Source organism: Kockovaella imperatae (assembly GCF_002102565.1).
Source record: "Kockovaella imperatae strain NRRL Y-17943 chromosome Unknown BD324scaffold_2, whole genome shotgun sequence".
NCBI lineage: Eukaryota > Fungi > Basidiomycota > Tremellomycetes > Tremellales > Cuniculitremaceae > Kockovaella > Kockovaella imperatae.
The window spans coordinates 584,908-598,072 of NW_019028942.1; the positions used below are offsets into that span (position 1 = coordinate 584,908).

At 51.3% G+C, this 13,165-nt stretch overlaps 6 protein-coding genes across 6 annotated transcripts; 2 read left to right on the forward strand and 4 right to left on the reverse strand.

The window, feature by feature from the left end:
* Window positions 1-42: 42 nt before the first annotated feature.
* On the reverse strand, window positions 43-2,742 carry BD324DRAFT_614975 (acyl-CoA dehydrogenase/oxidase). The gene is made up of 16 exons (XM_022014668.1): window positions 2,558-2,742; window positions 2,209-2,463; window positions 2,068-2,149; window positions 1,903-1,999; window positions 1,753-1,854; window positions 1,619-1,698; window positions 1,493-1,569; window positions 1,307-1,453; window positions 981-1,249; window positions 802-916; window positions 724-747; window positions 647-674; window positions 519-591; window positions 415-457; window positions 366-369; window positions 43-293 (listed from the first exon to the last, which is right to left on the reverse strand). The coding sequence occupies exons 1-16, from the start codon at window positions 2,606-2,608 to the stop codon at window positions 178-180; spliced, it is 1,563 nt and encodes a 520-aa protein (XP_021873570.1). The 5' UTR covers window positions 2,609-2,742; the 3' UTR covers window positions 43-177.
* A 138-nt stretch (window positions 2,743-2,880) lies between these two features.
* BD324DRAFT_614981 (hypothetical protein) lies at window positions 2,881-4,078 on the reverse strand. Its single transcript, XM_022014669.1, has 7 exons — window positions 3,873-4,078; window positions 3,731-3,778; window positions 3,631-3,678; window positions 3,492-3,515; window positions 3,367-3,427; window positions 3,201-3,295; window positions 2,881-3,057 (listed from the first exon to the last, which is right to left on the reverse strand). Exons 1-7 carry the CDS (start codon window positions 3,984-3,986, stop codon window positions 3,031-3,033), a joined length of 417 nt encoding a protein of 138 aa, XP_021873571.1. The 5' UTR covers window positions 3,987-4,078; the 3' UTR covers window positions 2,881-3,030.
* Window positions 4,079-4,379: 301 nt separating this feature from the next.
* Window positions 4,380-6,800, reverse strand: BD324DRAFT_640943 (hypothetical protein; the record flags this gene model as incomplete). Its single annotated transcript, XM_022017384.1, has 5 exons — window positions 4,380-5,321; window positions 5,383-5,556; window positions 5,596-5,684; window positions 5,724-6,123; window positions 6,174-6,800. The coding sequence occupies 5 exons, from the start codon at window positions 6,798-6,800 to the stop codon at window positions 4,380-4,382; spliced, it is 2,232 nt and encodes a 743-aa protein (XP_021873572.1).
* Window positions 6,801-7,881: 1,081 nt separating this feature from the next.
* Window positions 7,882-10,032, forward strand: BD324DRAFT_234792 (hypothetical protein). Its single transcript, XM_022012241.1, has 7 exons — window positions 7,882-8,140; window positions 8,200-8,480; window positions 8,540-8,708; window positions 8,754-8,857; window positions 8,913-9,034; window positions 9,076-9,391; window positions 9,452-10,032. The coding sequence occupies exons 1-7, from the start codon at window positions 8,000-8,002 to the stop codon at window positions 9,774-9,776; spliced, it is 1,458 nt and encodes a 485-aa protein (XP_021873573.1). The 5' UTR covers window positions 7,882-7,999; the 3' UTR covers window positions 9,777-10,032.
* A 177-nt stretch (window positions 10,033-10,209) lies between these two features.
* On the forward strand, window positions 10,210-11,087 carry BD324DRAFT_234849 (hypothetical protein). The gene is made up of 3 exons (XM_022012242.1): window positions 10,210-10,489; window positions 10,568-10,647; window positions 10,699-11,087. Exons 1-3 carry the CDS (start codon window positions 10,376-10,378, stop codon window positions 11,012-11,014), a joined length of 510 nt encoding a protein of 169 aa, XP_021873574.1. The 5' UTR covers window positions 10,210-10,375; the 3' UTR covers window positions 11,015-11,087.
* Window positions 11,088-11,250: 163 nt separating this feature from the next.
* Window positions 11,251-13,108, reverse strand: BD324DRAFT_614990 (hypothetical protein). The gene is made up of 6 exons (XM_022014671.1): window positions 12,822-13,108; window positions 11,825-12,717; window positions 11,680-11,786; window positions 11,561-11,620; window positions 11,494-11,521; window positions 11,251-11,444 (listed from the first exon to the last, which is right to left on the reverse strand). The coding sequence occupies exons 1-6, from the start codon at window positions 12,849-12,851 to the stop codon at window positions 11,315-11,317; spliced, it is 1,248 nt and encodes a 415-aa protein (XP_021873575.1). The 5' UTR covers window positions 12,852-13,108; the 3' UTR covers window positions 11,251-11,314.
* Window positions 13,109-13,165: the final 57 nt, after the last annotated feature.

The window sequence follows — 13,165 nt, forward strand, 5'->3', positions numbered from 1 at the left end:
CGTGCTGTTCCGTGGCGGGAGCTCGAGTCTGTCAATGTGCGTGTTTGCACGGCTTTGAAGTGGAAGCCTCTGGCTATACAGCAAAGTGAGACATGCAAAGCAGGGAGCAGAGCAAAGAACAACAGTGCTACAGCGAAGATGAGAAGTTTGTAGTCGATCTAAAACGGCTGGACATTCTCAGAGTCTGACGTCGGCAGGCATCTTCCGCATTGCTTGTCGAACTCCAAGATCCGCGAGGACATCTTCAGCACCTCCAAGGACCGCATCAAACTTATTGCTCCTTTGGAAGAGCTCTGAAGACAAACAGGCAAACGATCAGCTCAAGCTCAGACGGATACAAATTGCAGCCAATCCGCACCGATCTGTGATATCATTAGCCATGAATTATTAGCCGACGTGTGTAAATCTGCTCACTCTTTTGCCCATTCCAGTCTTGGTCAGCGCTCGACCTCCCCAACTGATAGGAGTGTATCAGCAGATGAATACACTTTCTGTGTCCCAGTGATGTTGCCACTTACATTTGCACAGCGTCGTCAGATATCTCAGATGCAGCTCGGGTGGCATAAACCTTGAGGAAGGCGATTTGACCAGCTTCACCGGCATAATCTCAGTCACGGTGCCTTTCGATCTTCCCAACTCGACCTACCGAGGTTTCGAGACTGTTCTTTGTAGGTCTAGATACAGTCAGCGAGGTCGTCTATCTGCCGGTATAACATGTCCTACCATGTGGCACATTTGATAAGTCACCTGTGTAGATGCATGAGCGAGATACCCAAATCCTATATCCAGCGCTTGACTCACATTCTCGAGCCATGCTTGCATAGCCTCGACCTTGGCGATCATACTTGCAAATTTGCTACGAATGACCGCTTGAGACATGAGAGGCTTGCCAAAGACGATTCGCTGGGATGCCCATCTAAGAGAAGAGGCAGTGGGATCAGTCAACAAGCTTCGGTCCTGGTTTCATTCACAAGACTTACTTCATACTCTCCTCGACGATGGCGCGACTACTCCGGACACTGGCGCAGACCATGATGAACCGTTCATGGTTGAAGTTACTGAGGATGACCAACAGGCCTGCATCGACTTCTCCCAATCGATTTTCATCAGGTACAACGCAATTGTCAAAGGTGATGTAGGCTGTTCCGGCGGCAGTAGAGTAAGACGTCTTGATCTGCTTCGTCTCAACGCCTTCGGATCGAGGCACGAGGAAGACTGTCAATCCTCCATCTGTGCGAGCCCCGACGGTCTGTCTAGCATTAGAGATACGTCGCCAAGGCATGGCGGGGCCGTTATCTTTACTCACAAAGTAGTCACTGTGCATGCCTCCCGAGATCCACTTCTTAGTACCATTGATGGTCCAACTCTTGCCATCTTCACTGCGGACAGCCTCAGTCTTAAGGCCAGAGACGTCTGATCCGGCGAACGCCTCGGAGATAGCCAAGCTGATTACCTGTGGAGAGTCAACCCGAAATCGTAAATGGGACCTGACCTTCTCGCCCCTGAAAACTTCATCGAGGACTTTTGATCTCAGTGGCTCTTGACCAAAGTTGAGAACCGGAGGGAGACCTAGGTACAAGTCAGCAAGAACCTCTGATCGAACCCGTGCTCGACTGACCGATCACCATTCCAGCATTGAGACCATCTGCATAACCTCTCGCGGCAATACGTACGAGCTCTTGCGTAAGGACCATCTCGCTGTGTCAAAAGGCCATCAGCACAGGACACTGCAGCCCTGCAGTGAAGATTTACTGGAAATAATCAAACTCTTCTCCCTTTACGACCCCTCCCATCAAGTTTTGGCCGTGAAGGTGTTTTCCAGGTCCGAGTCGCATACGATTGAATCCGTTTTCGCTGAGACCCTGCATCAGCTTATCGCCATGGTGCACGTTAGACTCTCACGCCATGGCTTTTAGAACCTCCTTGCTTGCTCGCTTGCCATTCTCTTCGCAGAGCTGTGCATCGGGATACAGCACTTCGTCGACAAACTTGCGGACAGCTAGGCGGGGGTAAAGAGGTCAGTGCGCATTAGAAGGACATTGAACGGTGGAAGAGGGAGTAACGTACCCTTCTGGAGATCCCTGTGAGACTGCTTGTAGTATGGACTTTTAAACTCTGGGGTGAGCCAAGTTGGCTCTCCATAAGGTACCTGCGATCATCATCGTCAGCACTGTAATTTCATCGCTTAAACTTTGAATTGAGACCCACCGTGGAGAGATCACCCGGCAGAGGCATCTTGATCTGCGGCTTCTCGCCTTGCACTTGACCGATCTTTAACCTATCATACTGAGGTTTCATGAGGACTTCGCTTCTGTGTAATCCAAAAAATACGGTCGTCGCATCTTGACCCGCTACTTCCTGATCGAGGAGAACACCCGCACCTCCCGGATGAAGATTGGCGAATTTTGACAAGTCATAGACATAGCTATTGACGATGATCCAGAGATCACCTTTGGTATTGTGCTATGATTGGTTCAGGAGGTCAGCAAAAGATTCGATCGAAGATGCTGCGATTTCGCCCCTCTTGACAACGGGAACGGAAGCGGCCAACGCGTACCTTGGCCACCTCTTCCTTGGTGTAGGTTTTGAGATTCTCCTGCGTTGCCATGGTGACGGATGAGATGTGATGCTGCTGGATGGGAGCTTGTGGTCTATGAAAGCCTGTCTATAGATGACTGTGGATGTGTGAGAAGGGTAGAAGTCAAGCAGCAGCAACAGCAGCAGCACCCTTGTCTCTGTGTGTTTCGTGCAACAAGAAATCCCGGCTAACCCAGTGATAATTTTTAACCGGGAGACAGACATTCCAGCCACAACCCTCACAGTACTAATACTCTCTCTGACCAATGACAGAATAGGCAAGTCAAAGCATGAAGGTTATTCATCTTCAGCTAGCGATGATGCATTGCATTCTCAGAAGCTACTGTTATTGCTGATTCATGGTACACGGTATGTATTCGGGCTGCGGCTCATCTTCCTGAGGTCTCCGTCTCTGGCCTGTCGACCTTGACAACCAAGGGGATGCTGGATAGATCAGTGGTCACCTCGATCAGCCTTGACCTGAAGAGTTGCGCGGGTCAGCAGTGAACTCAGAAGAGAGAGAGAGAGAATTGAGGCTTTGGGGCATTGTACGCGCGCCGTGGCTGACAACGATGCGGATTTGCCGGTGTCCCCGGACCAATGACTGATATCATCACACTCACGGCCTCTTCACTGCCAGTCTGAGCCTTTTGGTGCTTTGCATCGTGGTGCTCGACTCCATGCTTGTGTCCTCCCTTATCATGGTGCGCATGAGTCTCTGCAGCCTTGGCGTCAGCCTCGGTCGTTCTCGCACACCACATCATGTGCATTGAACGATCGCCGACTCACGCGCAACCGTGGCATCTTGTAACTCCTTCGTTGGCTTCTCATGCTTGGTATGGTGATCAGCCTGAGGCATCGAGCTCATCAGTATTGACTTGGTCTTCTCTTCACGACGGTAGTCCTGGACGCACCTTGACTGCGGCCTCGGAGTCCGACTGCAAGGGGACGTCAGTGAAACGGATCCCAATGACACAGGCAGGCTATCTGTCCGTAACGAGGCGGCATCTGAATGTTCCATACGATGATGATACTAGGATCCATCTCACTCACAGCTAGATGCTCGTTCCATCCTGGTGCACCCTCTTTGAAAGGGGTAGACTAAGTTGATTTAACGGAGGGTTCAAAGAATTATCTCAAAACGTTGACATACACTGTCTTGAGTCCCCTTCAGATTTCTAGCCTTCTCTCGCCCGAGAACCTATACATGGTCAGCATCCATCCTACACGTGTGTCCCTGACTAGTTCCTTTACGCCTCGGGAGGCCTGCCAGCTCATACGGTCACCGTACTCACTTCCGGGTCATTGCCATGACGACTGGCAGCTACAAAACTGCTCGAAGCGAATTGTCTCTTGGGAAACGAAGCGCTCAAAGCGAGTCTTCGGGAGGCTATTCGGAACATGGACATGGCTTCAGATTCAACAGTCGGCAGTAGCAAGGTTGTTCAAAAGGCTGGTTGGGAAAGAAGATGCTCAAGTGGTGGTTCGAACCAAAACGCCAATAAATATCGATCTGTAATAGTAAAATGCACACCACACATGCATCCGCCTCAAGCGTCACCTGACGTCACTCGGCGGCGATCGCCATTTCGCTGCGAACACTGATTGAACCATTCATTCTTTCCATCTATACACTCCGTAACGAGGTAAGTAATATCAATTTTACAAGGGAGTGCGGACATAAAACTATGGGAACGATGACTATGGGTGAACAGGAAGAGAGGACATGTATGTGAATGACAGTTGAAACAGTCTGAGCAAAAAATGTCCACCCAAAAGTCCTTGACATCCAGACCCCTCACTCACACCTCTTCATCACTGTCTAACGCCGCGTAATTTCTCTCCGAGGGAATGGTACTCAATCCCGTCTCGGTTCTTTCAGCCATACCGGGTCTTACACCATATCCTGCAACTGATCCTGATCCACTCTCTTCTTCATGCTCGAATCCGACACCGCCTTTGAAATGTGAAGTATTCTCAGTCGATGAACGAGGATGGTCAGGTGTCAATGTAGGCATATCCAAGCTGAGTCTCGGTAGCCCAGCAGGGCCATCCTGAGATATCCTGGACGAAGACATGGGACTGTGGCCTAATGGAGCTGGTATTGCAGGCGCATCGTCAAGGATTGACGAATGCGGTTGGTTGATGGGCGTAGGCAGATCCAAAGCCTGAGGTGGTGGTGGATTCTTGGCGGGTACAGCGGGACCCTTGGATTGATTGGCATTCGTCAACGTCGTGATGGGTGCCACGGGAGCTCCGGTCGATGGGCTCATGCTTTTTGGCGGGGATCGACTGAGCGACGCTGAGTTGACTTGGGTTGAGGAGAGTGGACTACTTGGTAGAATGGTAGTGGGTGATGGACCACTCGAAGGAACGACAGGCGACGAGAGAACGGACCCGGATGGTGGCGTGGTAGATCGATTCGGAGTCACGCTTCCCGGATTGGGTGATCGACTGGGACCAGGCAAATTGGGATTGGATGCTGAGAATGTAACGTGCTTGAGAGAACTTGCGGCACTGCCAGATCTCGATCTTCCTCCAATCTTGGAGAACAACTTGGAGGCTGTCGACGTTTTTTCCTTGTTCCCGTGAGGATCGGAGACACGCCTAGATTGAGGTCCTTGTATGATGATGGCTGAGCTTGATCCAGGTCCAGGAGTTCCGTTTCTGATCTCGTCATCCTGCTTGCGTTGATGTTCCTCATGGTCGATGAGAGAGAGGCGCATAGCCTCCATGATCATGAGCTAGGGATTCGTTCAACAAAGAGCGAGGAGAGGTAGAGAAGGGCTGAAAGGGGATGCTCACCTCTTCTAAATCACGTCCGCGCGATCCTGTCCGCCGTCTGTCTCGACGAGATGGCGTGGAGCTGCCACTCCCAGATCCACTGCGCTGCCCGCTAGCCGGTGCTGACGAGCTGAAATCGGCAGTGCCGGGTGCACGAGCTGATGTGTAGCCGATAGGGATGAGACGATCTCCGACCTTACGTACGTCAGCATACACCCTTGCCAGCTGACGTACCTGTCGCATGACAACACGCCTCGCAGCCTTTCTCGCGGCCGCCGCCTTGACAGCGTTGAGCTTTCTCTCCCAGTCTGGTCGGATCTCGTCTGTATGGTGAGTCAGGGTTACCCGGTCATACCACCTACCAATGAGGACTACTTCTTTTGCTTTCGAGCTGACGCTTTTTCGTCTGATCGTTTCCTGAGCCTTTGGGTTCATCCCGATTCCCACGCCCAGCTCTGCGTCTTCATCCTGGGACGTCAAAGCTTGACTGAGGCCACCTTGAAGTTCGGGACCAGGAGGCGAGCTCGGCGAGATGGACAGTGCAGATCCGTCCGGTGGCGACATGGCGTGCAGAGAAGATGATGAAGGGAGGGGTGGGCGTTCGTATATGACACCGAAATCCGTCTCGACACAGAACGGACAACTTGCAGGATCCGACTCGAGATGCGTAATAGTGGCTTCGGATCGTTTGATTTGGACAAAACATTCAGTACAGATGGGTTGCTGACAGCACCGAGTGGTATTGATATTTGGTGGATAATTCTTTTGGTGTCGCATGAGCCAGTGATCAGATTCAAGGACACCGCACTCACCAGGAAACAGATCGGACACTCTACTGCTCCTAGGTATGCTCTCTTCTCCCGCCTATAGGCTTCATCTCGCTCTTCTTCATGTTTATGATCCCGTCCTTTATGGATGCCAATCTTCTTGACGACCTGTGTTCCGACCTTGCTCGATCCTTCCCGCTCAAACTTCATATGTTCCACCACCGAGTTCTGGACGTTTTCCTCGAGATCCTTTTGCCTCACTTCGTCCAGTATCCGCCCGATATCAACTTCTGTGAAATCCTCCTCATAATCCTCGATACCACGGTAGAACGGAGCCAGCCTCGCCTCCATGACGAGACGACTGACGATGGTCTTACTGTAGTCCATAGCTTGTGGCAAGGCGAGAGCATGAGGATTCTGTGGTGAGAGATGACCGCCGTAAGGGAGGAGAGGGGGAGTAGAAGGTGGCGGGGGACTTGGCGTTCTGGGTGGAGGCGTCAGTCCAGAATGAAATCCACCAGGAGCAGGATGAGCACCACTGCTGGACGTTGGAATGGGTCTAGCGGTCACTGTAGGCGTGCTACCCGAGGAAGGATGAGTCGAAGTAGATGGTTGGCCATTGTTCCCCGGAGTGGGGGCACCCGATCCTTCATGTGAAGAGGTGTTGCCCATGGTGGCTCGCCTTGGGCCAATCCAGACACACGTAAAGGCGAATGAGGACTACGTCAGGCGAGAGAGACGTTCCGAACCAGGATGTGAATCCTTTAGGTGTTCCCCCGTTTTTCCTGCCCTTGAGCCCGAGCCTGTGTGCTGTCGTCACCTGTGATTGCAGGGGCTGAAAAAGCTCTTAAGTAGACTGTATGTTTGACGATGTGTATGAAAGGTCAATCCCAAGATCGATTGGATGTCCCAGGTCGATTATCTTCCTTCTCAGTTCACACACACATATACACCCCTTTACGCCGTTCTCGTGCTAGCTTGGAAATGTGAACCGGATACACCCGGCTTTTCCTATGCGGCGAGGGGGAGGGGGGGAGGAGGTGGGAAAGTGTTCAGGCGGAGAGGGAGACGACTGTCGATTCCAGGCGCTGTAGTCAATGTAGAGAGGTCGCCGACCACCGAGACTCCCCCAAGCTGAGACGAACTTTGCGTGAGGGATAGAATGTAACTTTGTGGACTCAAATGTACAGTTTTCTTCAAGCAGCTGCGGAAAGATGAGAGTAGATGATAGTGACGAGGACCACGAGGGTCGATTGGAATGACTCTTATTAATGGACTTATTTCATTAGCAAATTGAATTCGGATGATCCTAATACCCATTACAAAAAACTATCCGTCGGTCAAGGGTGTGTGTGTGTGACATCATCAGCCAACCGATTGATGCTACGTAGCCTCCCCCATCATCACTGTCAACAAGAGAGAAGACGATGGTCAGTTGGTTGAGATACGAAGCCGGGTCACAGTCTGAACTTCCATGGCATCCACCAATATCTTCAGAGAGAGAGAGAGGGGGAGAGGACTCTGTGCCTATAAAGCCTGTTCATGGCCACACAGCTCTCGTGATGCGCAAACCAAAGGAACTGGCGCAAAGGACCGAACGCGCGCGCGATGATCGCTTATTGACCTGCTGGTGATGAGAATGTGAAAGATACGCTGACATGCTGATTCTATTCCCTTTTACTGACCCTTCTGACAGTCCTTGTTCGCATACCATCCATGATACGACCTACGATTAGACGAAGGTCCATCCATGCCGTACTAGCCCTCTGCCTGATCACAGGGCTGATGCTCTTGTACGGCTACACCCGGACCTCTCCATGGAGGTTTGACCTTCTGATTGGACAGACCATCCCGCCGCGTGTGAGTCGACCATGGTACATGGATGTGGGTCCAGACGATTGTGGATCTTGGAATTCGACTTGGGCCGAGGTGGACGACCCGCTCGGGTGCAGCCGAGCGAAGCGATACAGACAAGTGGAAAAGGTTTTGAAGCGAGAACAAGAGGGAGGACAGTGAGATAGCATTGCACCTTCGTCCTTCTGCCTCAGAACTCACCATATTCTTATCCCAGCCCTCTTGGACATTTACACACTCCCACAACATTCACGCTCTCCAGTCCCTCCTCTCTTGTTACCTTCCTCTGTCTGATCCAGCCCACGTCGATTGTCCGCCCAGACCCCTCATCATCGCTGGTTGGTGGTACACCGCTTTGGTCCTTGAGCACGCTACCACAGGCGAAACGATATGGATGACGAGTCTCGTAGAAATGCTGGACGAACTGAGATTTTTTTGGATCGCCGTGGGACCTTATGAGAATTGGATAGAGGTCGTGGAGATGGTGCCTGATATCTAGTGGGTCTCTTGATCTCAGAGCCCTTGAGGTTTGGGGATTGACACTATGACCTGACCAGCCGATCAATTTGGGTTGCCGATGTCGAAATCGTTTCCTGCGTGACGGATCCACGATGCATAGCGGCGGCGGATTACACACCGCCAATCGGCGAAGAGAATCTCTCGAGAGTAATACCAGATGAAGACCGTGGAAGCATTCCCATCTGGGCTCTGACTGTCGTTGATTATGTGAGTTCCCTTAACCTCAAATCCTCTGAGCTGAACGTTTCGCAGTGGGGAGCAAGACCGCTGGAGATCGCCAATAATGACTACTGGTGGGGATTGACGGAATACGGAGACTGGACGTATCATCCACTAGGTCAGCAGTGGATAGCGACGTGAGTAGGAGGTATACAGTCCGATCTCAGGGTCTTCCTCCTCATACTCTATCAGCCCCTGGCCTCAGCCTGGACATACGCATCTGCCCTATTCCATCGAAAAGTCATGCCTTGCCCTGTCCCATATCCCGCAACAAGATCGGAACGACTCGATACTCATCTATGCCAAGCGGTCAAGTGATTCATCGAAGGTACTTCACCCTAACCTTTTCTCTCAGGATATTTCGACTTCCACTATGTGTCCCCGAGATCGTTCTGGACGCAATTGGCAGCTGAGAAGCTCAATCCTAGAGTCACAATCCTGACGACAGCTCGAGAGGAGCCCGATCATCAGCTCCCTGATGGTCTCGTTGTACTCCCGCGACAGACTCGAACCGACTACGAGCATCTGGTAGGCAACGTCAAGGCGATCCTCGGAATCGGCGCGCCATCACAAAGTCCAAGTGTGTACACTGCATTGTGCCAAGGAACCCCCGTTATCGTCCCTTATTTTGAGAAAAACATGCGGCAGGATGGATGGTACCGGTACTCCGGGTGAGCATTCAGGTAATCGCTTTGTTTCCCGTCGCGATCTGACCCGTGGTTTCCGGGCAGGACCGCTCAACACGGTCCGGCAGCATCCATTGGGGAACCATATGTCTACACCTATTACGCCCAAAATTACGATTCCTTATTGGCAGCGGTTCAGAAAGCCGTGACGACCCCGATTCAACGATACATCCCTCCTGATATGCGATATGATTACGCACTGACGAAAATGAAGGAGTTCTTGGATCGAGATACGCAGGGAGACTACGAGAGGATAGTCCGGCGGCGAGGTGGCGTGCCACCTTTACAAGCTGGCTTGAGAGAAAGATGTTATGAGCTTGGAAGGTGTCGACCAACTTTGCCACCCGGTCAACGGTCGAGAGTCCTTTGAGCTTCGAGGGCGGATCATCGCTGCGACCGAAGAACTGTCAGGCGGAGACGGAAATACGACAGCGCCAAATTGTGTTTCATCGATCTCGGCGCGAATCGCTAATCCATGCAAAACGTTTTGATTATAGTATACCTAGACGGCAAACAAGCTAGCATCCTCCCTTGTCCCCGCCAGATCGATCTCCCCGCTACATGCAGTCTTATGACGCCTTCCTCCCCTCTCCCAACAAGACCTCCTCTGTCGGTTCTCCGCCAAGCTCCACGCTGAGCCTTCGGACCAGTTTGGCCTCCCGAATCTCCTTCAAAATATGAAGGGGCAATGGCGATTTTGGCCGTTTCTCCCCCGAGGTGGTCCGCTTTCTCTGTACCACAAAGCCGTGATTCTCCAACTCTTCGTTCGTCAATTTGGCCTCGAGAAGGGCCGTGTCCATTTTTTCTTTCGTCTCGAGGTTTTTAGCTCTAGCCAGGAGCATATCCTCTTTCTTTCCTCAGTCCGTCAGTCTCTTTGCTTGCTCAGTTTGGATGTAAAATCCCACTCACTTCTTCGGTGGTATTGCCCCACCTAGTTGATGAAATGGCATTTTGCAATGCCAGAGCCTTATGAATGAGTCTTATCATCCGACTTTTATGCCTCAAGAGGCGTGCGATAGCCTCGTCTCGCTCATCCACAGGAAGCCTCTCGACTGTGATACTGGACATTCTGGATGTGGCAATGTGAGTTAGTCGCGGTGATGGATTTGACAGGTCTCACTCACATTTGTTTGATGTGTATAGTTGACGAAGGAGTTGTAGTGGTACTTGAGAGAAGTCAAGGTCGAGGGCAGTGGTAGCTGCACTAGTGAGGATTTGGAAGTGAAGAAAGAAGAGGATAAGTGAGCAGTCTCTGAGATGCGCGACATAAATGTGTATCACTGTCTTCACTGGGGCCCGCCGATTCCCCTGGTTCCCCCGGCTTCCCTCCCCGCGGGACTGCTTGGCAGTGCAGGCGGACATGCAGTCAGAAACGTCTCAACTCCTGGCACATCGCCGAAGAGTAGCGTATCACCACTTTATCCCATTCATGAAGTCACAAGCCAACTCTCGGTAAAACCGACAAGCAGAAATAAAAGTCAGTCACGAGAACTGGGCATGATTCTTTCCCTCTGGCACACGGGTCCCCACCCATGTCGAATGATCAGGGGCGGGGAGAGGCTACGCGCAGCCTCTATGGATGCTGTCGAATATTTCCGGACCATATAGCAAGGTATTGAACAGTGCGTGCTGACTCCCGTTAGTGCTGTGTCCATGGTTTTACGATGGCCTCTCGGATCTTTGAAACAAAATGAAAAACGAAAATTAACGGCCCAAAAAAACAAACAGGAAAAACCGAAAAGGCACGGAAAGATCAACGGGTGCAGATCTTGCGACTGGACTGGCTGCGAAACAGTTTGGAGCTTTGATTGCAAAGTCGTACATGCTGGAACATTGGCGTATTCCGTGTGAAAGTATACGAAAGGAGTGTGCTCCATCCCTTATGCATGCTCTCGTCATTGGACGTCGTTAAATCTTTTGCTCCAGCAATGCTCCTTCCACCTGAAGTCCCTCGACGAGGAAAATCTTTTCCTCTGCCAGACATATCATCCTTCCGCCAGGGATGAAGCAGAAGTTGGCGCAGTATGTGCCGAGGAAGCTGAATCAATCAGCATCATTGAATCATCGGGGTGACACGTGAGACTTACATCTTCCCAATGTGCTTGCCATATTTGTCTACGAGCGGTCAGCGGATTCTCCGTATCTATAACGTACTCCACACATGGACACCGTCGCCACAACCAGAGTAAACGTTGCCCGCCGTGTCGCACTTGACTAGAAATTAGAGTACCCTATAAGCACGGATTCACTGCGGAAACTTTTATCGCACTCACTGCCATCTGGTAATCCCACGTCAATGAAGGCGAACAATCTCCGATTGTGTAAGGTGGGGCCGCCAATTGTCATATCCACATCTGGCCAATGAACGTCAAACGCATAGCTAGAAGATTAGCTCATGGTTCCTCCCATTCAGCTCACATCGTTGCCGGTCTTCGATGACTGATATCTCCATTTCCATGTACTGAGCCCGTATCTGTGACATAGCAGACATCTCCTTCGGGACTGAAGCATAGTCCATTCGGGTGATCAAAGCCATCAGCCACAGCTCTCACTTCGGAGGTCTGTGGGTCAAAGCAATAGACTTGACTTGGCATCTGAGGTTTCTGTCTGAAACCTTGTTCGTGCCCGTATGTAGGGTCCGTGAACCATAACGTCCAGCCTGAGGGAGGTCCACCAGGTAAAGAGGAATTGTCTGTAGTCGCAGAGCCAAGCTTGACGTTCTTTGGCGGAGGTAACAGCACAGCATCGTTCAGTGAATTGAAATGCCGACCGTAAAAGTTATTCAATATGACAATAGGCTCTTTTGACGAGTCCTTTGGATCGACCAAGACGAACGAACTGGGTCTATCCGGTCCAGCTCCTTGTTCGCAAAACAGCACATATGATCCATAAGGGCATCCACCGTTGGGTGTGAGGATATGTTCAAGGAGATCATCTCGTGTGGTCACTTTGCCCGAGGGAATCGCAAGTTTACTGATCTCTGCTCGCTTAGCTTGGAGTTCAGGATGTTTCGCATTTTGTTGACCGTCAAAGTAGAGGTTACTCGTGAGCCAGACTTCTTGCGTTGATTCGACCCAGACCCCAGCTTCATGCGCGAACGCCTTGGAATCCTCCGCTATGACTTGTATACTTGCGGAGGAGCCGAGGATTTGGGATTTAAAAGAATCGTGGACAGAGATGAAGGATGGTTGGTCCTTGCCGAATGGCTCATGATCGTCCCGGTCATCAAACTTGGTTCTCAAGGACGAGTCGTGTGTACCATGACGCAAGAAGGGAGCTTGGACCACGCAATGATGAGCGGTGGGGATGTCCTGTTGTTTGGAAGCGAGGAAACCAGGCGCGATAAATCAGTTGGGATGGCGATTGACTACCGGTCAGCTAGCTGTCTGGCGTGCTCGAGACCGTTGCGACTCACCTGCACAGTCGTATATTTCTCTCCGGTCATGTTCAACAACGAGGTGCGATTGCTCCTGAGGTGTCAAGATGGACCACGGACAGAGTCAACGCTTAGACGAGAAATGAAAGCGAATGGACGTTGGTCTGGTCAGTAGATCTAACCCCTTTAGCTGAAAGACAAGTTGATCCCTCGAGAAAGAAAGAAACTCCCTTAGTTAGCTGCTCCACTCGTAATTAGATCTGACTTATGCGGGGTTGTCCCAAAAATACACCCGGAATGAATTGATGTCCGGACCGATAATCCGAACGAGGCGAACTCTTTTCGTGGCACCTGAATTGTCGAGGCTGCGTTCGTTATGAGAT